We start from the raw sequence: 27,881 nt of genomic DNA on the forward strand, positions 1-27,881 counted from the left end.
AAGACCACTAAGTATGTGAATAACATAGCAAAAGTGCTAGTATTACTCCAGTGGAAATTTTTAGTGAGCACAGCATTAGTTTGCTGGGCATGTTTTGTTGCTATAGCTAACTCTTCTGTGCTAAAATATAAATGATACTTACATTAATGTGTGAAGGGGGTAGATGGGAGAGAGTCTGGAAAAATATGTTTGGAAAACCAAGAACTCCTTTACCAGTTTTAGAGAAATAAAATTGTGCAATTTCTCTTTTGAGCAACTTTTGAACTGTTTGGTAAAGTAAAATATGTATTTCAAGGGAGTGTGATGTGATGAGCTGGGAAGCAGGATCATCAGTGGTAAAAATGAAGAGAATGCCTCTTTTATCTTACCTCATCCTGTTTATAGTCTTTTAGTGATTGCTTTTGCTTGTACAGCTCAGATTGCTGCTGCCAGCATTTTGCTTCTGTGTGTTTGCATAAGCACTGAATACCAATCTGGTACCAATTTATGTTACTTTGACGCTTGCTTAGCTTTTGTTAGCTACATGACATGAATATTTTCACCATTGTATTAGTCATTTTGGTTCCGTATTATCTCTTAAATCAGTACACTGTCATTATGAATTTGAGAACAGAGGCAAAGAACTGTTAGTATTTATAGCTCCTTCTTTGTCTTTTTCTCTTTGGTTTTCTTAGGTTGGAAGTTCCACAAATACTCTCAAAGCTCTCCAGATTGCTCTTGCTGATACTGACACTCAGGCTATTTATCTCTTGACTGATGGGAGACCTGACCAGGTATTTCAAAATGAGAAAACAGAAGATGCAGAAAAGTGGTGTTTGCAGTTGGAATTATGAGATGAATGTCATGTCTGCAGTGCTGGGTCTTGTGGAGTCTCTTGGATGTTGGCATTGTTTTACAGTTTTTCTAGCTAAAAGCATAAATTAATATTTTACCAAAGAATTATTTGGCTTCGTGTATACTGATTAATATTATTATTTTTAATATTTTTATTAAGTTCAAAATTAGTGAAGAAATAATTTCTTTTTACCTTGTTAATAATGTCTTCTATACCTTTTTAACAGTTAAAGAAAGGAAATGGCCAATATCGCTTTTAACTATTAAAGTTCAACAAACACAACAATTATGTTGCAAACATTGCATAATTTGTCAAGATTTTTGAGTATTTAGAACAACTGAAATGTTATCAGAATTTAGAGAACTGAATCAATAATTATTTTCTACCAGATACTTCAGTATTTTTGGAGATGATAGATCTACTTTTTCACCTAATTTTTATTTCTTTATGGGAGGAGGAAACTAACTTCCCTATTTTCTCAGCCTCTATTTTTTTACTGGTATTTAATCAACTTTTCTTTGAACTAATTTAGTTTCTTAAAAAGATCCACACTCGTACACTTCCAAAAATATTTTTATGTATATATACAGTGATACTAAACACTAATGTAAAGTAGTTTAATTTCCTAAATTTTAGTAATTTCTTTTAAAACTTCAGAAACAAAGAGTACTGATTATATTACAATTTACATCATGTACCTTAATGCATTTATCAGTCTTTCAAAATCAGTTTTAAATTAGATAATTTAGTTAATTTCTGATTAAAATAGCAATCTGTATAAAGTGGATATTTTTAACTGCACTATATCCATCTCTGAGCGACAGAAGGACTGATTAAATTCTTACAAAGTCTCTGTTTTGATAAGTATGTTTCAAGATGCCACATTTTTAACATAAGGGTTTTTTGATTTTCAGCCCCCCCAGATAATTTTGGCTGAAGTTGAGCTTCACTGTAAAATTCCCATCCATACTGTATCCTTCAACTGTGATGATATAGAAGCCAATAAATTTTTGTATGAGCTGTCTACTAAAACAGAGGGACGATTTCATTATTACAACATTTATTTGAGTGATCCTGATACTACAGAGTTTATTGTTGTGAGTATCTGAAAATACATATATTTTCTTCTTCATGCTACTTGGAAGAGCCACATGACTTGTATTATTGTGATTTCATATTACAGTAGATTACTAAGAAAGAGAGGCCTAATTGTAGTCAGATTTGACATGATACGAAAGCAATAATATGATTATTTTACTTGTGAAATTTTTCTAGACCGCAACAAAAAAGGCTAAATGTAATGCCAAGTACATTTATAGTGCTATTGTTGCAAACTCATTCTCCCTTTCCTGATGCTCCAGCCTTGAAAACTAAAACCTAAAAGTACATGTAGACCAAATCAGCTCTGGAAGAAACACGTGATTTCTGCTGTTTCAGATATAAAATTTGCTGTTTAAAATGAAAATATGGTTTGTATCCTGTTAATAAATAAGAGAATGCAGTGCTGAATTGGAATGATAATGATTCTATGGATTTTGTTATAAGTTTGTTCTTCAGTAGCTGCTTGGGAGAGATCTACGAGGAGGAAGATGACTAGAATAACAGTCATCTATCAACTGTGATGAAGCAGCTCAACAATCCCCAATAGGAAATTTCTGAATAGACTAACAGAAACACCCATTTGAAATGTATTCTTGCTTTTAATTAAAATTAACACTCAGTGAATCAATTGTATAGATTTCAGAAATGGTGGTAGTTGAACCATGAGAACAAGCAGTAACAAGACAGTACTGGGAAATTTGAACTTCACAGACCAATTAGAAAAATGCCAGTGTACTGGGCAATTTCAGTTGTGGACTGTGTGACACTGCTCATGTTGGAAAAATGAGGGCCATAGTCTGTCTTGTACATCTCCAGACTTGGAGATGGGAGCCTGTGGCCCTGTGGGAGCTGTAAAAGGATCATCATTGGAATTGCCTTAGTTTCCTCCTCTAGCCTAAATGATTCCTAGTCAATTCCAGTGTTCAGTTCAAGAGTATGTTTTTTAATTCCCTGGGCCTGGGACAGTATGTGATACAGTTGAGATTTGTAGAATGACAGGCTACCCCTTGAAATGTACATAACTTTTATTTTATTTATTTGCATACTTATTTTCTTGCTTGCTTGAAATGAGTGGAGCTAGTGACCTCATTACCTTATGCAGAAATGCAGCTGCTCATATCTGAAGGGGTAACTGGCTAGTTGGGGAATGCTTGCCATTTTCCTAGAAAGGAAGAATAATTTGAAAGGCTCTAATGCCAAGCACAAGAGCCTACCTGAAAAAGTATACAAAATTTGGAAGCTGTTCTGAATCATTATTCAAAAATATTTTCAGAACTTGTATCATTTCTCTTCAGAAATGAAACACATTTTGGAGTAATTGTACTAAATAGTTTGATTTTCTTTTTGTTAGAATAAAGACATACATCTTTTGAAAAGAGAAATTGCTCAAGGAGAGGAAGATCTAGAGAAAGTAAAGACCTTTCATGAGAAAAGTCTGATGATGAATTCTTGTAATGAAGAAAATTATCCAGAGAACAAGTATGTCCTCATTCTGTTATTATATTGTTAATAGGTGGGAACTATTTCTTACATTTCTTCTTTTTAAAGAAATGGTTGCTTTCTTACTCTCAGGGTGTTTTTTTAACAGCCAAGGTAATGGAAAAGAGAAATCTAGAAAAATTTACTAATACTGTGATGCCTGAAACAAAATTATCTCAAATATACCAATAGTCTCAACATATTATGAATAATTAAAGGAAAGAGGGGAAATTATTTTTTTGTCTCCAAGACATGGGAAAATTGATCCCTCTGACCTCAAGAATTCATGAAAAATTATTGTCACATAAGTAGAGCTGGCTTCATACCTCATGACTAAATGGCCGCTCATTGCGATATGCTGATTGAAACATAAATGATGTACAGATATACTTGTGTATTTATTGGTGCAGTGATAGTAAAAGCCATAAAAAAATGCATTAAAATAAATCAGATTTTTAAGAGAGAAATCTACTTAAAACAGTAAAGGAATGAAAATAAAGTAAAAACTATTAAAAGTGGACAGAGATGTGTTTCATCTGTGGAAAGGCGGGTAGGATGTCCAGTATGAAAATATTTTCAAGTGTTTATTTCAGAAGTTGCATATTTTATTTTTTATTAATGCTGGGACATAGAATATATAAATGTGCATATGTATGTACATGGCAGATATTTTCATTGATGATGGTAGTTACTTAGCCCTGGGATTCAAAGTAGCTATTACAGAACATTCTGTTTTTATTAAAAATATATGAGGTCATTACCTTAAAAGTAATGAACATCTTTTAAATAAACTAAAAAATTGCATTTAAGTAATTAAAAAACCTAAGAATATTTTATCCTCCTTTGAACTCTCCTTTGAAATGCATATTAGTATAACAGAAAAATATTTTGCACTTTTTGAATCATTTGAAATCAGTGTTTAAATTGCCAGAAAACTTCAGCTTACTGTTTTTTAAACTGGTGTTATATTTTTGCAGTAATTTGTCTTTGTCACTTACAAGCAGTAATCACAAGCATACACACAGTGTCCCTGTATCTAAACACATTCTTCTCTTAGGAATAGGCCATGCTGTGCTTCAGAAGAACCATCAGTGCCACCACATGAGCAAACCAGGCAAAGCACTGCTGCCAATCCAGCCCGAAGAAAGAAAGCATTATATGCAGGTAAGACTCAAATGAGCTGTAATTGTCAGCAGAATTCATTCACTAACTTGAAGAGATTCTGTTGCAAGTAGCAAAAATCATCCCTCGTTTTGGGAACAAATTAAGTGTTTGCTGACTTAAGTAATGATAATTTTGAAAATCTGAACATCTCTTCATCTCTGCTTTTCAGCCATCCTACTCATTTGGCCAAAACAGACAAACGTCTGCTCATTTGTGCTTTGTTGCAGGCCCTTCCATGAAAAAGTAGCTATTTTAGCAGAACGTTTTGAAAGCTCTGTAAACAGTTTTTTAACAGTAGATATTAAACCCTAATCTCTTTTTATTCTAAGTAAATACATAATTGGCAAGAATGAAGAGGTGCTCTATATTGTACCAACTACAGCATTACGTACAGTAGTATTTCCCCTTACTACAACCATAATACTACATTTCTCCTGGAATTGTCCTTTGTATGCAGTCTGATACTAAATTTACCCAGCTGAAGTAAAATAAACCTTCATCTTTGGTGAAAATACATAGTACAACTTAGCGTTGAAGTAGTTTTCTGTTTGAGGTATTGTGCAGGCAGTCCCTTAAAAACTGAATACCACAGAGGAACTTGGAAATCCCAGGCATGTATTTGAGCAATAAGTTAGCTCTTCCTTTCTTTGCCTTTCAGCAACTACAGATCAAACAAAGACAAGTCTGCTGCAAATCCTGAACCGTGGTGTGAAATCCAGGGAAGAAAGCCCAGAGGAAGGAGTGTCTCCAGAGGAAAAGAGTTCTTCTGTCAAGAAGGGTGTGAAATGTACAACCATTTTCAAAGGCAAGTTGACAGAACATGAAGCTGTGACTGGGGCAGATAATAATGTTTCTCCTGTTACGTTTGTAACTAACGGTACCTCTTTTAAGCAAAACTCTGCAGATCTGCAGTACAAAGGACCGAAACTCAAGAGAGATGTGGAGTTGGACATGAAGTTGGATGTTGCGACAGTGTCCTTACAGCTGTGGCCAGACTCCTGCTAGTTCCCAAACTAGCTGTTTACAGCTGGGTTTTCAATGGGGCTTACAAATATATCCAGATAGTATTAATTTCTTTCAGTAATTAGTCCAAGTCTGAACTTTATAATAAATCCTCTAAGTCATTCTAAAACCTTACCTATGACACTTGAAGATTTGTGACTTTTTTACATTTCAGCATCTTATGTTTATTTTTTTATATATCTTTTATAGAGATTTTTATAGTGGTGTACCTTAAATTAGCTGCTACTGGCCATCTCATTAGTGGTACTACTTGGTATCATATTTTGACTTGGGAAATAAGCTTATTAATCTTTGGTCTTGGTCAAAAATAAATAAACTGAAACAAATTTTCCTATTTTATAAATTTCCTCACAGGCTGGTTAGGGCTCACTAGGTATTTGGTAACACTGTTGCTATTGATCAAGCGTCACAAAGGCGAGGAAAACTAATTCTCACTGATAATTTAGCAACTGAAATGTTGTACAGTCACTGTGCATGATGCTGCTTGCAGGCTCAAATAAAAAAATTGTGCTAATATATGGCAACTTATTTATGCATACTTTTGTGCGCACAAAACCTCTGCCATAACAAAATGCAAATGTTTTCTCTTAGATCTGAAAATGCAGAATGTGAAAAGAGCATCTAAAAGGTATGTGTGTGTATATATAAACGCATAACGGAAAGTATAGTTTACATATTCTTCAGTCATTTCAAAGCTTTCAAATGTGTTTCTACCTTGGGCTACATCTCACAGTCTCTCTTTTCTAGCTCTCTAGGTATCTCTTCAGCTCTTTGGTTAAAGACCCATGGCTTGGCTGCTAGGCGACTCACCATCATGGATGCCTTAGCTCCTACAACTGTCCCTCAGAGTACAAAATACATCCCAGTTCTGGACAAGCATGTAGTTTCTAAAGTATTTGATAAGGTAAAACTCCTCTGCTGTTTGAAAGCTAGAACAAAACTTGATAGTGTTTTCAAAAGGATTTTAAAAATTAATTTCTATGAATGTCACAATAACATTTTCTGGTACTGTAAATTGTTGATGTGCACTAAATTATCATGCATATCTGAATGTTCATTCATGCATCAGTAAGAAGATAAAACTGATAGTTAATAGTATGCCTTGCATTCTTTACTCTGAAGTTCTTTCACAGTTGCCACCTGGTGTCAGTGTGCAGCCATTGGGTGTTTGGGAATTTCTTGAGCACTGCAGCCTCCACTGATGCTTATTAATTCACTGGAGGATGTATTTAATTTCATAAAATCATCTGGAAAAGGATGCTGGTGCACATTTTGTGGATTTGTGCATTCTCAACTTTTACATATGACTGCTAACTAAGATATTTTGAAAATTATTGTCGTTCAGTAATTAAAATTAAGTTTTGTGAGGTGCAAGTAAGACAGTTGTAAGATTATGTAAAATTTATGGGGAGTTTTGTATCATAAAGTTCAAACTGCCATTCCACTTATAGGAAATCCATTTCATGGCAAGTTGCTCTAATTTTTCTTGTGTGATGCATCCTACAAAAGTCCTATGAATATGCTGCTGCTCATTTCAATTAATAAAACTGTTTATTTAAACAATACTTAAAGCTAAACAACTCTTTTTTAATAATATAGAAAGAACAAGGGATTTGTAATAGAATGTGATATAAACTAAGTAAAAGATTTATAGCAAATGTACACAATTTTACATTTTAAAATACTCATGCTTGTTTTTTAAAATTAAGAATGGGAATTTTTCCTAAAGCATGTAGACTGTAGAAGAAAAGCTAGTTCCTCTCTTTGGTAATACCAAGATCTGTAAGGATTTTTTTTTTTAAGTATGATTTTTTAAAAATGGAATTAAAAGATGTCTTTTTATATGAGAATATTTTAAAAGGTACTTTTTAACATTTCAGATGTAAAATAGTCATTTTTCAAAAAAATTCAGACATCCAATAGCTACAAAACTGTGCAAAACAATTTACTGTAAATGTCAAACAAAAGATATTGTGAATTTCACAAAACTCTTACATCTCATTTCTGAGCAGTCACTCCTTTTTCCATCTTCTTCTGAATATATATGAGGTCCTCTTTCTTCCATGTTTCTCGATGAACAGCCCTCTGAGTCCTTTACAGAAAATGGTTGCAAAAAACAATGCAGTCTGTAAAACAGACTGTCTGTCTTTGAAAACAGTCTAAACTATGATTCAGCAAGTAATGAGTACAAGTAGTTTTTAATAGCAATTCATAGGAACTCCTGGTAGTCTAGTTCAGGCAGGACTGAATTAAGTTCAGTGTTTTTTGAATGAACAGGTGCTGTAAGAATCAAAGAGTGATCCATGGGCTTTCTCTAGACTCAGGGATGTAAAGGCAAAATAAGAATTTTTGTAATTTCTTCATACCTATTAGTCTTCATTAGTTGTAATCAGACACTGAGTTTCTCAGGCAGTAGAGAATTATTGTTCTATATGTAGGGGAATGGATTTTTCTGGATCTGAAGCTGAGTATAGAAAAGAAAAAGAAGGTTGAGGCTTGCACACAAGGTGAAAGCAGAATTTCTGAGCTACAGAACCACTTCACCTCAAGCTTCATGCCAGCAGATCAAGTAAATAGGGTGAGACTAGATAGTGAGTTTGAATAGACTTTAAGGATCTAGATTGTTCCAGTACTTCATAAGATTTCATTGAAGAGAATAAATGTACAAATCATTTTGCACTGTTCCTTCTGAGATCTTAGTTTTCCTGGTGTGGAATGCAGACATCCTTGTTTGCTTTTCAGGGGATAGTATAATTTTTATTTTTGGCCTTTGCCAGCAGTGATGATGGAATAAATATGCACGGAGATGCAGCAAGAAGAAGGTTTCCATGACAACTGGTCATTAACAAAAGGCTGACCTGTTGTTTTCAGTTCTGTGCGATCTGTCAGTTTCACCTGAGTTATTTCAAAGAGGTTAATTTAATAAACTACCCATCCAGGTTCATATTCAGAAAAGAAATAATGGTTTGGGAGCTTGTCTAAATTATGCTATGGTAATTCGGGGAGAAACCTTCCCTGTAGAATCATGTAAATATATGTTGCAGTTTGTGGCATCTAAGTACAGGTTTGCAAGTCATGGAGTTTTGACTCAATGCTTTGCTCAAAGGAATCAGATTCAGTGAACAAAACCATCTTTCTTTGGTCTAAAATAAGAAAATTTTTACCAGGTTATTGTGCTTTGGTTTTGTCTTTAAGTTTTTGAAATTTGGGGTTTGAAATAAAAGTTTTGAAACAATTTAATTATTTTAGTGTGAAAGTTAAAGTATTTAATTTAGAAAATCAAAAAACATTTTGGCAATAAAAGAATTTATCTGTGACTTCTGTCAGCTGAATCTGTTATATTTCACTTGAAAATAGTGAAATATAGTGCTCACTTCATGAGCAGTTTTCATTGTTCTCAAAGTATGCATACTATTTCAAGTTTAGTATTTGCTAAGAATACATTCCATTCGGCTTTTTGTCTTCCAAAGTATAATAATGTGTTTATGTTAGTCTGCCCCTTCAATTCTATACAAAGTATTTTATAAACTATATTCAATATGTTGCAAATTATGCTGTTTGTACTTGAAATTACTCTTATGATTTGTAAGGCAGTGTAGCTGTGGGCTCCTGCATGGTGAGGCCCTGCTGAACTTCTGTTATCTTTGTTTGAGTAACATCATAGACAACAATCATGGCATTACAGAACTTGAGGAGGGTTCATCACTTCCCTGCCTGTCAGCCTTCAGACTTCACCTGGAAATGACAAGTAGCCAGATATCACTGCTTAGAGTTATGGGCAGAGATTTACCTCATCTGTCTCCAGCAAGATACTTTCACTGACATGTTCCCATTGTCTTTAGCTTCTAAGTGATTTTAAGATTAATTTCATATCAGGAGCTTTGATGTGGTCTGGCACTGATGTGACACAGATTTATTAAGCAGAGAGATGATGTCCTTGGAAAGAGAGGGTGATACAAAGTCACACCACTACTCCTAAAAAAATGTTGCATTTTGCTATCCAGCTATGCTGAGATGATTCAAACACAAATAAAGCATCACTGAAAAATGTTCACAATTAAATAATTCTCTTTATTGCTCTTTTTTCTGATTGTTATCTAATTCCCCCAACAGGGGTTTTAGTTTAATGTAAATTGAAACTCATCCATGTTTTTCTCATTTATATCCTGATCTCAGACAGACACTTGGAGAAGATTTCCACTCACTCATATGAGCTGAAGACAGTTTTGGGGATAGTAACGTTCTCTTTCTTATCCAGTTCTTAATTGGATTTTTTTTTGTTTTGTTTGTTTGTTTATATTCAGCATCAGGACATTGATAAGTAAAACAGCTTTTCTTTTATGAACTACTGATAATTTAAGAGGCTAAAAGATGGTGGGACTTTGGACTGAGAGTTTGGAAGGCATCTTTCCTCATCTTTTGCCATCCATTTCTACCCTTCTCTCTGCCTTTTGAAGATCTACTCGCAGTTGTATTTGTTTTTATTTTGCAATGAAGTTGACTTTTGTAGGTATTGTATTGGGAGATTTGAAAAATATTGGAGCTCCTGATTCTATGAACCTGATTAAGTTCCTAAGAAATCAAGACAAGTTTTGGGGACCAATGTCCACCTTGTTCGCTCTTTGGTGCTTTACTGCTCTAATTCCTTACAAAATAAAGTCATCCAGAGTAAGAGCATTTAATACATTTAAATATCTGCTCTCGTACCTGTATGCTAGAATTAGATACAAGAAAGTATGAGAGTGTTTTAAGGCAATAAAACCTGGAATATGGTCATGCACTAGACATGTTTCCTTCTAACACATTATTAGGGTGAGTTGTTTGCCAGTACTGATTTAGTTAGGATTACTTAGTAGTTAGAAATCTTAATTTGTAACTTCAGCATAATGTTGTATAATTGTAGAAGAACTGGCTGGAAACTGCCTTAATTCTGTCCTTTGTGGTGCTTAGATTTTTCTTTCTTCAGCTTCCAGTGTTCCTTCTGGCTGTTCTGAGCCTTGGCATTCAGTCATTCGAAAATTTGTGACATAAACGATATCCGTGTCTTTTATTGTATAATAGATGTTACCATTGGCCCATGTTAGCAGTGACAAGAAGGGGATTACACTAATTAATCCTTGGGCAATGAATCTTGATGCCTATAAAGAGAAGCTGGAACAAGCAATTAAATCCTATGAGAGGCAAGTCTACTCACCAGAAATTTATCATGGTTGCAGTCATGTTTTGGTTTTTTTGTCAGTTGCTCGGTATTTCCTCACACTTACTTTGCTCAATACTGATAATTTTGCATGTTGACACACTTTAATCCACCATCAACATATAGGAGAAATTTTATTTTCTTAAAAAACAAAGAAAAAAAAGCTGGATGTAAAACCAGACAACAGGCAAGGAGATAAATAACATGTTGCTCATATTATGTTTGGTTAGTGACAAAAGCAAAGTTCTTTTACTTTTTGTGAGCAAACATGAAACCAGTCATCCCTCAGGAAGAATTGTCCATAAACATACAATGCTAGCCAGACTTTTAACTTAAAATTAAGCTCCAATATCCATAGACTGACACTTAAATTAAGGATCTGCTTTTTGCTGCCAACTCTCTATCACCCAACTATGCATGCAAGAATATAACTGAGACACCAATAAGAAACCGAAAATTTAAATTTGCTGGGTTTTTTTTTTTTTTGAGAGGCATATGTGTTGTACTTTTTAATTAAATGTTAGTAAAAGCACAACAGAAGAGGAAAAAAGCATTAGATCTCTAAGCTACTTCTTTCCATGATCCAACTTTGTGCATTTTTTTGAAAAAATGCAGTTACTTGACTATGGTGTGATTTAGTAATCATATGAGAGCTTGGACAAGAATTATTTTAATAAATATTTTTATATTTATATAAATGTATTCTAATAACATTTACAAATGTAATTATTTTATATGACCAAAACCCCCTTGATGACAACTCTTTAGTCCTTGTTTTTTGATTAATTCCACAGAGGTCTTTAAGGTTTGAGATTATTTTCCTTAGTAGCTATATGATTATACCAGTTCTTTCTAAAGCATGTTATAGCTTTCTTTTTCAATCGTATTGTCCTATATAGATATTTTGTGGTAAAATTAAGAATTCTGATTTGAAAATGCTGCTTGCTATGTCTAGTGTTAATGGAGTTCAGTGAATAAAAGTATCTGGTTTTTTTTGTTCTGTCCCTGAGACAACACTATTGTTATCAGGCTGATGAAAAATTCATAGAAATTGATTTGTCACTCATTTAATAGAAAGTTCAGGTGGTGTATTTGTGATGGTGAATTCTGAAGAAGATTCAAGATTTTCACTGCTGTGCCATACCACTGAATATTTTACATTTACTGACTTTGACTTTAAGGGAAAATAAATTATTCTCTGGTTTAGCTCTGATAGCATTTCCACAGTCTCCCTAAAACTTTGGTGATAAGGATTACCATTTACTTCTGTTTACCAGCAGAGATCAATGAATCAGTGTATTTACATTAATAGGATTGAGTTCCTACTTCCATAAAAAAGAGGTATAAAAGACAAATCTGCCTGGAGATCCTTATAATAGACAGTATAAGAGAGATCTCTTCGCTTTTCCTCTACTTGTCAAACAGCAAGCCAGTCAAATAGTTTTTGCTATAGATGTCACAGCCCTTTTCTAGTAACTGAATTTCCAAAAGTTTCAGCTCTGCTTTGTAAATAGTGTAAATTTATTCTGACATATGTAGTTGAAACAATACATCAGGACATCCAGATTTCAAGCACAGAAGCAAATATACCAGTATTCTCTCCCTATGCAAATTGAGTTTAGCATCAGATTTAGATGGAGAGAAGTGATGATGGCAGGATTTTTGTGGTCTGACAAAAAGAATATATAGCATTAAAGGAGAAAAAACATTGAAAGCTTCATAATGTGTATGATTTTGTATAGCCAGAAGCTTTTATAACAAACTTAGTCATGAGTGTGCAGATTTAGGATGAAATAGGCATTGGAGCATATATGTATATTGGGAATGAACTAAGTAGTTTGCTTTCTAAAAATGCTGGGATTTAGTTTCTGGTAGACAAAGTTAATCATCAAGGATTTAGTATTCAGAATCTGTTGTTAATGTGCTTTTTTTTTGTACATGCACCAGTAAATCTGGCAAGTCTGCTTATAGTCAATCAGGTTACAGTCTGAATTTTTCCTAGAAATGAATTTGTTCTCATATCCAAAGGAAAATTGTAATTTGTAATTCTAGAATTACAGTAATTAGAATCATCAGTAAAGGTTTATTTCTATAGCTGAAATGAAGTAATTGAGTGATGGCTTGTATGGGATGCTAACACAGAAAACCATAAGCTAGATGATCTTATAAAAGTTTAAAATTTATGTCTTAAAAAGCAAAAGCAGGAATTTTAGTGGTGCTTTTAAAAGATCTCAGAACTGCATTGCTTTGGGATAATCACTTCTGTTTTCCTGTCAGTGATTTTTCTTCATAGTCAGAGTTTAATTAATTAGAAACCTGAATTGCACAACTGGGGGATAAACTTAGCAGGGAAAAAAATAGAAATTAGCATTACTACATTCAGACTACATTTTCTGAAAAGGTTTAATTGGAGGAACTGTGCAGCTTAACTGGCATTTAATCAGTTTTGTTATTTGATTTAACTTGCTGGTGCTGAAGACAGCCATCCATAGAAAATTCTGGCAGGAAGCAGAAGTGATTGCCATTAAACCTTCTATGACCCCGAAAGAGTCATGCTGTTATTTGATGGAAGATACTGTTTTCCCATCTTCTTTTGCAGTTGATAATTTCATAGCTGAACGATAAGGATACAGTTTGATGATGCAGTGTGCTTGGAATACAAATCAGTATAGATATCTTAAGAAACTGTGTTTATTTGCTAGTTTTGAGATGATCAGCTGCACAAGGAACTGCATTCCCTCAAAAACTGCTTTGCTTTCTTTAATAGGCGCCTGAACCTAGTTATTTGGAGAGCACTATCTCAGGAGGAAAGAGACAAGTAAGCTATCACTTTTAAAAAGCTAACACTTTTCTAATGTACCTGTGAAGGGCTGGTCATAAATATTTGGTAGTATTTTATCACTACTTCTATAACCAACTGGTTTAATTTTCAAACATTTCATAAATATACCTTACTTTCAAAAATGTATATATGACATGGAGTAATATCAAATTCTGGACCTCCTTTTTGGGGTGCATATAATTTTCAAAGGAAAGGACTTGTATTCCATTTGAATGTTGCTTCTCTATCCTTAATCAGTGTCAAGTGCAGGGCCTTGGGAGGGCAGCATGTCATTGCTTTTGACATCAAAGTAAATCTCTCATCCTGTAAAGAGTTCTCTAGTGGCTGATTTGTTAAGGTGTAGAAAGCACCTTAAAAGCATGTGTTGGAACTTTATATCACTCTGGAAGTTTGTACTATGTTAACTAGCCTATACTTGTATATTGATTTAGAAAATTAATTGCTGTATAAACATCAGTGAAGTTAACATCTGTTTGTGCCAGAGAATAAAGCAAGGATCAATTAATGAAAACTTAATGGGCCTGAAATTGTTCTTCACAGAAAATTGGGGATGAAAACTAGAATGCTTTTATGAATACATAAGCTAATGAGAAAAAACTCTACAGTTCTATCATTAGTAAGAAGAACTAAAACCTCATTCTGGTGCAGAGAGGAAATGAAGATTCTTAAACAAAACAGCATGTAAAAAAAGGAAATAGGTGTCTTTTCATAGACAGTGAATATATAGAAATTTGACAGGGTGTCATCCAAAATGTTTAATTATTGATAACATATGGCCAATTATGCATGTAATGAAAAAAATGTCATAGCAGTTACAAAGTCTATTGCTAGAGGAGCATATTAATCATTAATATTGGTGCCTAGATATTAAAATATTTGATACATTTTTCAGAAATTATGGCTCAATGACTTGAATTTCTCTGTAGCTGTCTTTCTATAAGATATAGTTATACCAAACGTGATTGTTCAACCAAACACAGCAGTCTCTGGATGAAATGCAAGAACTTGTAGCATACAGAAGTTAAATTGGGCAAATCTGATTCTTTATTCTACCTCCATAATTTATGACTCTATCTGTAAAGCACCAGTGTAACTAAATTTTTTTTTCCTACTTGTGGTTATTAATTTCTTTAAATATATATATATTTTTAAGATTTAAAGAGGATGGGCCAATCCAGTATAAACAGCATAAAGAAGCTTTGCTGGAGGCTTTAGAGAATTTGGGATGGCCAGTTTCCTATGAAGATGTAAAATTGTTAGAAGATGAGATATTGACAGCATTAACATATATACAACAAGCCTCCGATCTTCAGGAAGCTGTCAAAAAGGAAACTGAGAAAAGCTCAGAATCACACATAAGCAACAATAAAAAGGTAATACATGGGAAGGGATTTTTTTCCCCCTAGAAAATCCTCTTCACTATGTACCTCTGGAATATTTTTTTTCCATGAACATAGATGATAAAGCAGACATGTAGCATGATGCTAAATAAAATGGGTAGAGGAAAGAAGGAAGTTAAAAAGAGAGCAAGCTTTCAAATACTTCTTTAAAAATATTGGGGAAGTAGAAATTCTGAAGTTTCAGAGAGAGCCATAGAAATTGAGCCTCTTAGAAATAAATCACAGCCAAGGATCTTTTTCTCTACTGCAATGATAGCAGGAAAGTGAAAAAACAGATATATTAAAGACAATTTAGATACAAAATTTGTGGTAGGGTTTAAATCTGATAAACAGAACTAAAAAGATGTTGTAATATTGGAGTAATTCACTGTAGTCTTCCATGGTACATTTCTTGTAAAAGAACATACAGAGAGAAGAGGAGGTATTCATCTTCATTTTTGTACACTAAAATTTAAATGTCCCTAAAATGTGGGTATACATGAACCGGTGAGCAATATCACAGCATTCTGAACTGAGTCAGTGGTATCTGCAGCTCATTCTGAAGTGGACACGTATTTTTGCTAGGCAGAGAGGCTTTTTTTCTCTCTCCATTTCTTTAATATATTAGTCTAGCATTAATACATTAGTCTCAATACTCTGAAACTATGACTGAAGTTAGTGTTTTTGTATATATATGTGTGTGTGTGTTTTCTGTAGGTTTGTGTTTTTCAATTCCATTAAGACTGCACATTTGAAAACATTTTAATGTCTTCAAAATACAGATGATCTTGATTCATTTCACATAGTTTGAAAATACTACATTGCTGTTACAGCTATTTTGATTACTGATTTACCTATGCCATATAATGAATGTCCCAATACAAGAGCAGAAGAAACATGTTTATGTTTCATTTGTTGAGTATAATTTTACTGTTGCCTTGAAACAACCAGTGTGTGCTCTCAGACATGATGTGATTAACATTGTGCAATCACTTATCCTGAGTCAACCTGCTTTAGGAGTCTAATCAGAGTAGCATCTTCAGTAATTGCTAATCTGCAACTGAAAGGCTTCAAGAACAAGAGGCAGAAATGCAGATGTAATTAGAATTCTGTTTATGTAGTAGAAAAACAGTGGGGAAAAAATGAAGAAAAATGAGGAGCCTTTTAAAAGTGTTGAAGGTTTTGCCAACTGTGATGTCTGCCCACAAAATGAGTATAGAGGAATAAGCTGCCAACTGAAATACATTGCAGGAAGGAAATAGCGCTGATATGGCACTGACTGAAAATTGTCATTGTGACATCATAGAAAAATCACAATTATCCCGAAACTCTACTCAAAAAAGCAGACTTTTAAATTTCCTGATGATTTTTTCACTAAATTAAAAAAAAAAACAAACAAAAAAACCCTTAGTTTTTGAGGTCTTTCTTTTTAGGCTCTTTCATAAAAATGGGCTACGTCCACACAGAATGGGCTTGTTCCCATTGGCACCCAGAGAAGAGTGGTGGTTGCTTGACTCTGGAGGTGTCAGGATTATGAAAACCCAAAGTTTGAGCCAAGGTACATGGATATCTGTGGGTATTCTTTGTGTCTGTTCTCACTTATAGTAGGAAAATGCAAAGACTATTCTTTTTGAAAGGGAATTAAAAAATGTTGCAGCTATTGGAAGAAGTAAACAAAGTGTCCTTCACCGATTGTGGTTTAATGCATTGTCTTCAACAGAAGCAGAGTCAAACATGGTAAAGATCCCTGAGAATCAGATGGGGCTCTTTTGTAATAAAAATACTGAATGCCAGAAATGGCCACTCTAACAGTGTCTGAGTCAATCTTGCAGAACACCTAAAAGCTGTGTGAGAAAAAAGAAAGATGGATTTGAATTTAGACAGTGTTTCTGAGCCACCTGGATTCTGCACGACTCAGAATCCTCATTGTGGATGCTTGTGTTATCTTTAGTATTTGGATTAATGTGAAGTGCTGGAAGTTGCCCAAGTTATTAGTCAAGCATTACAAATCAGTTGATAATAAATATTCAGTAGCAGCTGTCCTTTTGGAGCCTGAGGAATTAAGTAAATGCTTTACCCAAATACTTTTTTGTGTTTGTGGAACTGTAGGTCTGCTCTCAAATCAGCCTTTGTTGAGTTATACTTCAAGCAGTCAGTTAAGCAGTGTGAAGGGCCTTTGGTTTAGTCTGAGTTTGAAAACCCAAACTGTCGATATAATTAATATTCTGTTGGAATAAAGAATAAGCTAGAAAAATCCCATGTATCTCCAGTTTAAAATATCTCCTTGCTTTTTTTGTGTGTTTTGCTTATTTTTAGGACTCTTTTTCTAGGGTTGTTTGTGATTTTTGAGAGGCAGTTTGAAAAAAAGAGATTGTGATAATTTTTGTGAAACTGAGAACAAACAATTTAGCCAAGTTTATTAATATATTTTCCATCATTATTGACTATTAGGGGAAATCAAGTATCAAATCAAATAAGTTTTTTAAGGAAAAAAATGTCATCAGAAAAAGAAGCAAGTCATACACATCCTAACAAGCAGGGGTTTTATTAAGAGTGTGTGAGTTATGGTAGTTTTTCAGAACAATGGTAGATCTGTGGAAAAGTTTGAGATTTCAAGTGGCATATTTTTATGATTCAGAAAAAACATATAAGAGATGGATGCCTGCAAATTGTTCATGAGGTAGACTAATAAATATTTTAAAAATTAATGGTCAAACTGATTTATTTAATTGTGAAAATAAATTCCACAATTTTCATTTAGTGGTGAAACTGATTTATTCTAAGAAAGTTTTGCACTTGCTTGTAATTTATATTTAGGAACACTATTGTGAAAAGAATGGCAAAAATAATTTGTGTATGAAAAAACCCAAAGTAGTGGGGCAGAATAATGCACAGTGGCAGGTCTGTAAGATGTGGTGTAATATTTTGCTAAACTGGAATGTTTTAAAATGGTTGAAAATGTCAATTCAATTTTGAATTTATAGTTTGGAAATAAACTTTTTTTCCCCAGACACTTGAAGATTTGTTTGAACATTTTTTGATTTCTTTTTTTTTTTTTTTAATGATTCATCCCATACAATGAGGTACCTCTAATGCAAATCAGATTACTTTGAAAATTCTCCATCTAGACAAAAGAAGTGTGTAGAGGAAATTTCCTTATTCTGAAAAAAGAGGTGATTTTTCCTTACTTCATCCTTTGCGTTGTGCAACTTTGTAAATTTTTGTTGTAGGAAAATGGTAGCCAGATCTAATAATTCATCAAGGTAAATTTCTGCATGAACACATGAAAATATAGGTATTGTTATGAACTTACACAACAGAATATTGTAGAAAATTCTTACATGAGTACTTCCTGTACTTAGAACAATTCTGAAGGTTTAAAGTATTTCCAGTTTACTATGGATTCTGTATGGATCCCATAGCATTACATTGCCTCAATTTTTAAATAATTTCAAATAACAGATTAAGGCCGACTGCATTAGCTGTTGTAGACAAATAATTGTGTCAAATTACAGGGACTTGAAGAAGAAAGTGAGAAGCTGAAGTCTAAGACAAATAAAAAATGTCAGATATTTGTGACTCACAAAAACCAAAAGGTAATTGCAAGATCAGATGTCACAGGATTTTATTATCCAGGTATATATTTTTGTCCACATTTTCAATATTATTTAGTGTTCCTTTATACTGATAAAACTTAAGTTATGGTCATAATTTACCTCTTTCTTAATGACATTTAATATTACATGTGTATATTCATGAAAAATTAATATCTATTTTGTATGTGCATATATATACATTTATAAGAAGACATTAATTTTGTGAAGTTGGAGAGCAATATGTTTGTCTATGAAAAGTATGGAAGGAAATAGTAAGCCAAGCTTTTGAATGTGTCCAAAAAGATCACTAAATGCCGCTGACTTTTTGTTGAATTTTAAGCTAGAATGATTAGTAGTTAAAACTCACTTCTGTTATTTCTTAAGGAAAATACTCCCTGTGTATATGTGTTTACCTTTGTGTTACCTTTAGTTGTTTGGTTGGGATTTTTTTCAATTACATATTTTTATCTGTGGTAGTAGTTTTATTATATTAACCATCAGTCTTATTATGTTAACCTGATCAGCTTACAAATTTCAAACCTGTGCTTGAAAAATACTTCATTTTCTTTTTATAGCATTATTAAGAATGGTTAGTGAGGCAGGATTTTTTAGGTACAAATATCTCCATTGCTCTAGCACAGCTTATGGCAGCTAAATGAAAATGAAGAATTTATCGTACAGACATGCTTGACCTCAGATGTGTGACAGCTTATAGGATTTTTTTACAAAATAAATACCACAAGGGGTGAAAGAAAAATAATTTGAATATTTTATTCTGTTGTTTTTCAGGTACTGTGGTAAAGAATATCAGTTCTACCAGTGCACTTGTTGTCTTCAGCAATGGGGAGAGCTGTGATGTCCCTGTCAAGTTCACTATACCTGTGGGAGGTGCTATGCCATGCCCACATCTGCAGGTGAAAAAGAGTATTTTTTCATGATTGCAAATATGAATTTTATATTTTGTTTATTTGCTCAGACCTAGAATAAATTACAGATTTTTAAAAAATCTTTTAAATACATTTATTTATTTTAAAGAAGTTTTTCATTATAGTAATATTGTGCTATTTCAGCATGAAGTGTTTCATTTGTTTGAAGCTTGTTTTCATTGTAATTCTATTCCTTTGTCTATTAAAATTATGTGTTCTAAATTAATCTATATTGTTTTCTTTATAAAACATGAATATTTCCTCAGCCATAGAAGAGAGGTGAGCTATTTGTTTAGTAGAGTTATTGTTTCCTAGCACATAGATTAAAAATGTAAGAGAGCCTTTTATACTTAGTGTGATTTACAGCATGTTTTAACCATTTGGTTTCCACAGAATGTTTTAAATCCAGCAAATAATCATATACTGAGGCAAATAACAATAATAATAAAAAAAATATATAATCCCTGTTCCATTTCTGTTTTTCTTTAAAATTCATCAGCTAACTATCTGTAATCACAGCTCGGTTTTTTTTGGTGATTATTTTACACACCAGAAAGGTGATGGTTGCATAGAGAATACAGCATGGATCCATCTGTTTTGAATAGAAGAAACATGTTTATAATTGCATTGCTACATATAAAACAAAAGACATGCTTTTTTTTCAGTTTGAGTTTAAGACAAATTCTGATATGGTAGCTCCTAATAATTCTTTAAATTCTGTATCCAACTCTAGAGACCTGCAAAATTTGATATAAAATTGTGACTTCTGCATTAATTTTAAAAACAGTTTTGGATAAATCAGTTACATCTGGAATTATCAAAAATTCCCAAGGTTAGTTTAAAAGATTGCTGAAAGCCTTTAAGTTTGCACAGAATCCAAGGGAATGCACAGTTTGTAAGAGTTTCCTCATTCAGTTCAGCTTGTTAGCTATGCCCAGGTACATTTAATAGAGCTTGGTCCTTTATTTTTGTGTTTTCTCCCCAATTCAGTGGAAATTGCATGATCAGAACACATAAGGACCAAGTTCTTCTTTTCTTTCAATGGTCCATATTAAATCATGGGAACATGATAGAATGATGATTCATGTAAAAATACCTTAGTAGTTACACTTTATATCTTGTAAATCTCACAAATCACATGGTTCTTGCATTGGTGCTTTCCTGGTGTGCAGGTTGGAGACTATGTGTTTGCCAGAACTGGAACACAGGCAGAAAATGAATATTATGTACCTGCCATTGTCATAGCAACACCAGATAGGATGAAACCAGGTGACAAACTCTACACAATACTGATGTTCAACAACAGGAAGGTAAGTAAACCTAGAAGTTGATACCAGTCTGGTGATTTTACCATTATTCTGATTTTGAAGAGGCAGGTAGAATTTTCCAGGCTAATGAGCTCCTTGTCCCAATCTGAGTCTCCAGCTAACCAGAGTAAATCAGATTTCAGAGTGGAATGAACAGCTCATGTAATAAACCTGAACAAAGAAATTCTGTAGCATAATTTATTCTAAAATCATACTCTGTTCTTTCTTCTTGAATACATTTGGTAGCTTTCACATGTTCCATGCTTCTAAAATAAGAAACATAGGAAGTTTTAACACTTTAAGTATAGTCTGAAATTAATTCCATTATGTTTGTTTGGTTTGTTTTTTGTTTGTAAGCCATTGTGATAATTTTACTGCATTTTTCATAGCGTGCATTAAAGAAAATTTACTTTGTACTTGACACTTTTATATTAATTATCTTCATTAGAGGCTGATTACAGTTACACTTAAACAGTTGAGTTTTTATGCATATGTATCTTCATTGCTTTTGGGATTTCAGTTTAAATTGATTGTGTTATTGCATGTTGATTGTGTTATTGCAGGAACACTGTATAAGAAGCCAGCTCATTAAAATCAGTCAAACCAAGTATGCCTATTCGTGTCAGTACATAAGAACGGTACAGACAGGGGATTATGAGATGTGAGTATGTTTGAACCTAAAAATACAACATTTTTAAAATTTGAATCCTAAATATTGCACTTTGAGTTCAGCTATGCTGTCAGGTTTCCATACGTAGTACTCTAACTACAGCTATTGTGAACTGGCTTACTCTACATATGCAACTAAATTAATGTGAGAATTTATTGCCCTGTTTTCATTCTGGAAGCATTGGTGGGATGTGATGGTTTGAAGCTTAGTCCCAGGAAGTTTTTAAGGGGATTGCTGAAAGGGGAGATGGAGTTTCTGTTTGTTGTAGACCTTATTTTTCTTTTACGATACTTAGTGTTTTGTAAAGCTGCACATTAAATTGCAAATTTTTTCCAAGATACTTGTTCATCTTCTGGGCTTAAATCTGGAGAATGATGGAGAGAGAGTGTGTAAGATGAGTATGAGCCCCCACTTAGGTTCTGCAGAATTAATGTGCATCAAGATATGAAGTGTGCACTGAAAATGCACTGGTTCCAAGTATTTATGGATTACATTTTCATCTTGTATTAAGTTCTAGTTTAATCCAGCTGAAATTGTGACACCCTTCAGGGCACTAACAAACTCAGACAACCTTAGGATGGACAATAAGATCAGAATAATCATCTAGCGATATTTCTCCAGAATACATTCCCAACCTACAATAATTTGGGATTTAAAAATTCTATGAAGCAGAATTGGAGTCCCTGTATTAAACAGCCTTGATAAAATTTTCTTCCATGAATTTGTGCAGTTACTTTTTTTGAAACCATGTAAAACTTCTTCCCAGGGGGAGTTGCACAGTTTCACATTTTGTATGAGAAAACATAATTTTGTTTTGAATCTTCCATTTGCCTTGACATCCACAGAATTAATGATTTCCTGTTCCATGTAGTATGAGCACTGCTGCAAAAGAATAGTATAATCTCCATCACGGGAAGTCTATTTCCAAGAAGAAACATGAACAGGACAAATCACAGAATCACAGAACTAGCTTGGTTGGAAAAGACCTTTGAGATCATTGAGTCCAACCTAACCCAACACCGCCTTGTCAACCAGACCATGGCACTGAGTGCGACCTCCAGTCTTTTCTTAAATGCTTCCAGCAATGGTGACTCCACCACCTCCCTGGACAGCCCATTCTAATGCCCAATCCCTCTTTCTGTGAAGAACTTCTTCTTAATGTCCTGCCTAAACCTTTTCCCACTGCAGCTTGAGGCTGTGTGCTCTTGTCTTGTTGCTGGTTACCTCTGAGAAGAGACCGATCCCCACCTGGCTACACTTTCCTTTCTGGCAGCTGTAGAGGGAAAATAATTCCACCATTAAGGGCAATTTTAGATCACAGAATCACGGGATGGGTCAGATTGGAAGGAGCCACAGTGGTCATCTGGTCTGACCTCCCTGCTCAAGCAGGGTCATCCCAGAGCACATGGCACAGGATTGTATCCGAACGGTTGGGTATCTCCAGTGAGGAGACTGCACACTCTGGGAAACCTGCTCCAGTGCTTGGTCACCCACAGATGTTCATACATTTCATTGAAATGTTCTAATATGATTATCAACATTAAAGATTTCATCTAAAAATTATAGGTGAGGGTACCAGTTGTGGGCTGATCTGTGGACTCACTGAGAATGATGGAGTGAAAAGCAACTGAGAATCAAGTCCTGTGATTCCCACATATTTTCTAGTAGTGATCCCAGTACAGTTTGAAACTCAGCCTTACGCCAGCTTGCAGCCACAGCACACAAACAAATGAACACCCTCTCTTTACTGAGCAGAATTCCAAATCTGGGAATAGAACAATGCCTTTTCCCAGGCCACATCATTGATATGACAGTAGCCTCATCTCACCAAAAACCAAACCTGAATACCATGGTGTCCTTCTTAATGCATACAACCAGCTGAAAAGAGGCAGGTATATTACTGGTCTCACTTCCAGCAAAATCAGCAGAAGTCTTTCCCTTCCACTGAGTTGGATTGTATTCTAAATGAGGTACCATATTAAGAAAAGATGTGATTAATTGCATAAGCAGTAAGAATAGTGTCCATTCTGCATGCTTTGTTTCATGAATGAGTGCTTTTGTACAAATATTAATTCTCCAAAGAGAAATTATTAGCAAGCTGACTAGCCATTTTTATATACAAATGAGGAGAAAATTGAGTTATGCACTGGCAAACAGAGGAATTCTTTGGAGAATTAACTGAAATGAATGCACTAAATGGAGTTTCCATTAGAACCCCTACTTTTATGAGGGCATGGAAGTGTGCTTTCCAATTCAACTTGTTATTTTTTATATTTCTAAAATAATTCCCTACCACCTGTGTCCTACTTAGAGGGGGACACTGCAGCATATTGCTCATGGGTATTCACAAATCTAATGAGAAAGTGCTGACATTGTCAATAGGAACAATGCAAAAGCATAATTTAATTGGAAAATAATCAAAAAGTCTGAATGCAAAATGATATAAGAACCTCAAAAAGAGACAAACCCTTTGTGCTAAGTGCTGGAATAGTAAGGGAAAAAAAATTAAAAAGCATGTCACAGATTCCTGTGTTGACAGGAAGTCCTCAGTGCCCATTGATGTATTACAATGGCTTGGCTAACTCCAGCTCTGAGTTCTTTGGGATTGTCTTTAAATGTTTTTGTAGTGTGTGTTAGGGGTTACGCTTAATTGACTATTGTTTAAAGGTACTAATATAGCTCTTATGATTTTAGTATGAAACATTAGCATCTATTTGGGGCATTTTCCTGCCACCACAGTGGGAAGAAATAATTATGGCAGAACAAGCATTCTGCAAATGTAGCTAAAAAGTTCCATATGCAAAGTAAAAGCACTGTGTGATCTGGACCCACACAGAAAAAGGGTCCTTTTTGCCCACATCCTTCCTGTAGTCATAAGAGGCGGATAAGATTAAGGACCAGAGCCCTGTTTTAGTCGATCCTTCACTTATTCTTATAAGTGAAAGGGAAACTGAATTGTAGGACATTCATAGCTCTGTCAAATGGTCAAGAGTTTGGTAAGTCCTTCTCTTGTCAGTACTGTGAGATGTGGAAGAAGGTGAAATCTGTCTTGTAAAAGAGGCTTTATGAGATATGTACTTGTATCTTTGTGGATTTCCTTTTCTGTTTTTCCAGCCTGGATGGTGACACTACAAAGCCCTTCCCTTGCCCACCTGTGGAAGCTGAAGGAGGAGAAAAAGCAAAGAAAAGTATTTTGAAAGAAAAGAGGGGAAAAAAGAAAAATAAGAGGACAACAGCAGACAAAAGGCATCCCAGGGAGACAATGTCAGACTTCGATAATCTTTTGTCTCCAGAAGTGAAGTTAAACAGAGAGGAAGAAATTCATTGTCTAGCAACAAGAAAGAAGTTAGAGGTAAAGATGTAGCTCTGGAAAAGTATAAGTATTAGGAATTAAGCATTTGTGATGGGCCTTTAGCTATTTCCCACACAAGGAGCAGGTTTCTGCATTTCTGAGTGTTAGCCAAGTTAGCTTTCCCATGTCCTGTATGATGAAATTCTTTCACCTCCTTTAGAAACTGTTCTTGACACTTTCCCAGCATGTGTTTTCACAGTAACAGCAAGAAATGAATAAAGCGTATTCCAGCATATGCCACCTTAATTTCCCTAACAGCTGTAGTAGCAGTGAGGATGCAGTAACACCAAATATAATACCTGCTTGTAAGCAGAGTATATCTTCCAGTCCCTCTACTGTTTTTTCTTTGTTAGATTAAAGTTATGTCTGTATTGCAGGTATTAAATTATTGAACCTGTAGCTCACTGCTTAAGAGGTTAAATTGCTTTTGGTGTATGAACTGGTTCAGTTAAAGCTGACAGCAGTACCTATATTCCCTGTCACTCTGGAGCAGAGACTGGGCTAGTGTGGGCCTGCCATTATATGTCAGTCAGCTCTTCATTTTCAAGGTCCTACTGTGAGTGGAAAGATAACAGGGATTTTAGCCACACTTGCTAGATGTACCTCCTTGTACCATTTAAAATATGTTTTCAATAGCCTCATTATTTATTTGCTTCCAGAAGTGATGCGTTATAAATTCACTCAATCATCATGTTTTCAATCAATTTGATTTGGCTCATCTGAATGTTCCTTCAGTCTTCCTTTAAAGATGAACTGCAAATTCCATTTACATTGCTTATAGTGGGTATTATAGAGCCCATTATATAATGGGCATTTTAAGAGTGGCCTGATCAGAATGATATGAGAGCAGAGGTGTTGGGCTTGTCCAGTAAGAAACCATGATTTTTCCACGTCACTGGAAAAGCTCAGTTATCCCAGATGCCTTCCTCTTGGACATTTTGAGATGCAGATGCTGAGGAAATGTGAAATAATCCTAATGTGATCAGCAGGTCCTGTAAATTATTCCCTGCAGCTTGGAGGAGAGATTACACGAGAGCAGTAGTTATCTATGCATTTTAATCCTGCCTAGACTTAGCAAATAATCTCACAGTATTCTAATAATGTTTCAATGTTGTAAGCAGGTCAAACATGCTGAAGAAAGTACCTTGTCTTCTTCTTGTGATACCATAAATGTTGAATATGGGAGGGTTTTTTCTCTAAAATATATTTTAATTTATATATCCTTCTGTGTTTTGGCAGGAAGGGAAAAGTCAGAGCTGATAAAGATGTTAAGTAACACTATTTGGTCATCCTCACATGGTTTCATTAGATACCTCTTTATCCAACCTCTCTACGTGACTGTGTATTTATCCTCTTTGGGTGTAGATAGTTGTCCCATTTTCATACCATGCAAATGTTTCACAGCACTCTGTGTGTATAATTTTCTAAGTTATACCAAATGTACTACCTGCCCTCTGATATACACATCTCTTTGAACTGTGTTAATGCTGGATTTCATTTTAAAGATGAAGAGAATAAAGAAAACAAATTTGCCTGGCATTTTGTTTTTTCCTTCTGCTCAACTTCCAGTCAAGTATGAACTATTAGTTTACACATGCTTCTTGGCAGTTCAATATGTGTTGAGCACCAGATCTGTGAGATTCCCCTATGCAGGTTAACACTTTTCCTTAGAAGTTGTCATATTTGATTACATTGATGTGGGTAGGTGTTAAATAACATGGATGAGGAGTTGGAAAGCTCTGCCATTCTAATGAATGATTCAGTTAGTCTCTGTGGACAGGTATTAAAAATATCAAGTATGTAACAATGGACTTTCCCTTCATGGAGTTTTTGTAGTGCTGAAATAAGGCTGGATATTCAGGTCAGGAACCTAAACTGCACAAGTGTGGTGCAACAGCCTGTTTTCCTCTTCAGACCCCTGTATCACTCTGAAGTCTCAAATATTGCTTTTCATATGCCAGACACACCAATGTTCATCAAAATGTTCCTTTTCCAGGTTTTCCTAGTAGTTGCTTTCATTAATTTGTTATTTCTGGATTGTTTATAACAAAGGCAGATTTTTTAAAACATTCAGCATCTCAGAGAAATGTTTTGAATAGCTGTAATAATAACAACTTTTGTAGTTAAATATCTTTTACAGGGACAAGGTTAAGCTTTTTTTTTTAGATTTCTAAAAGCAGTCTATTCAACTGGGTTTATCTGAAAGATGTATATTCCTCCCACATATTCTTTTCCTTCTAATATCAAATACCTAAATAATTTGAATATCATTTAACTTCTGAAAAAGCTCAATAGTCCTGATCTGTTTGACTAAAGTAAAGGAATTTTCTTCATATTTATATAAATGTTTTTGCTATGTATGTATGTATGTTTCTAATGCATTAAAAACATTTAATGCCAACAGTGTTTCTTGCATTTCTTTTACAAAGGTTTTTGTCACTTCTTATGTCCAGATACATATGTATGTGCACACACACACATGTACATAAATACATACATACATACATATATATATATATATATGTTTAGTAATCTGACTGGGCTATGTTTTCTAACTATTTCATGCGTTAATCAACACTTCTGCTTATGTTTCTGCTGCCTTCATGTGTACATTCATAGGTTATATGAGGAAGTAAATTCTCCTAAACCTGAATGAGCATTGCCAGATTCCAAGATGGATTTTTGTGTTTCCCAAGTTAATGTGGATTCAGCTACATGGCTCTTATATAGGTGGTTTATGAAGCCTTGTTTCCCATAAAGCCTTATATTTCCACAGAGCTGTGGGCCCTATATGAATTAAGGGAATTTGGACTGTCTGTGGTTTGGTTTATGCTCAGCTAAAATATTTCTGATTGTTAAGAATAATCAACTGCCCATTCCTTTTGGTCCCACTTGTGGAAGCAGAATAAACAGAAGTCAATAAAGATTAAATAATTGTGTTAGTTGTTTAGCATATATTAGCTTAATTATTGTGTTGAAGTGAATTCTGCTTTATTGCTTCCAGAACTTC

At 34.3% G+C, this 27,881-nt stretch overlaps 1 protein-coding gene across 1 annotated transcript in view; it reads left to right on the forward strand.

Moving 5' to 3' along the window:
* VWA3B (von Willebrand factor A domain containing 3B) overlaps positions 1-27,460 on the forward strand; it is a 59,763-nt gene extending 32,303 nt beyond the window's left edge. Inside the window, 14 exon segments of the mRNA XM_058829489.1 lie at positions 675-773; positions 1,750-1,932; positions 3,288-3,415; positions 4,473-4,579; positions 5,238-5,384; positions 6,194-6,230; positions 6,350-6,506; positions 13,567-13,617; positions 18,536-18,656; positions 19,406-19,530; positions 20,715-20,852; positions 21,413-21,510; positions 24,634-24,800; positions 24,803-27,460. Of these exon segments, the coding sequence (XP_058685472.1) occupies positions 675-773; positions 1,750-1,932; positions 3,288-3,415; positions 4,473-4,579; positions 5,238-5,384; positions 6,194-6,230; positions 6,350-6,506; positions 13,567-13,617; positions 18,536-18,656; positions 19,406-19,530; positions 20,715-20,852; positions 21,413-21,510; positions 24,634-24,800; positions 24,803-24,906 (1,662 nt within the window). The 3' untranslated portion in view covers positions 24,907-27,460.
* Positions 27,461-27,881: the final 421 nt, after the last annotated feature.

This window comes from Poecile atricapillus, chromosome 1 (assembly GCF_030490865.1).
Source record: "Poecile atricapillus isolate bPoeAtr1 chromosome 1, bPoeAtr1.hap1, whole genome shotgun sequence".
In the NCBI taxonomy this organism is placed as follows: domain Eukaryota; kingdom Metazoa; phylum Chordata; class Aves; order Passeriformes; family Paridae; genus Poecile; species Poecile atricapillus.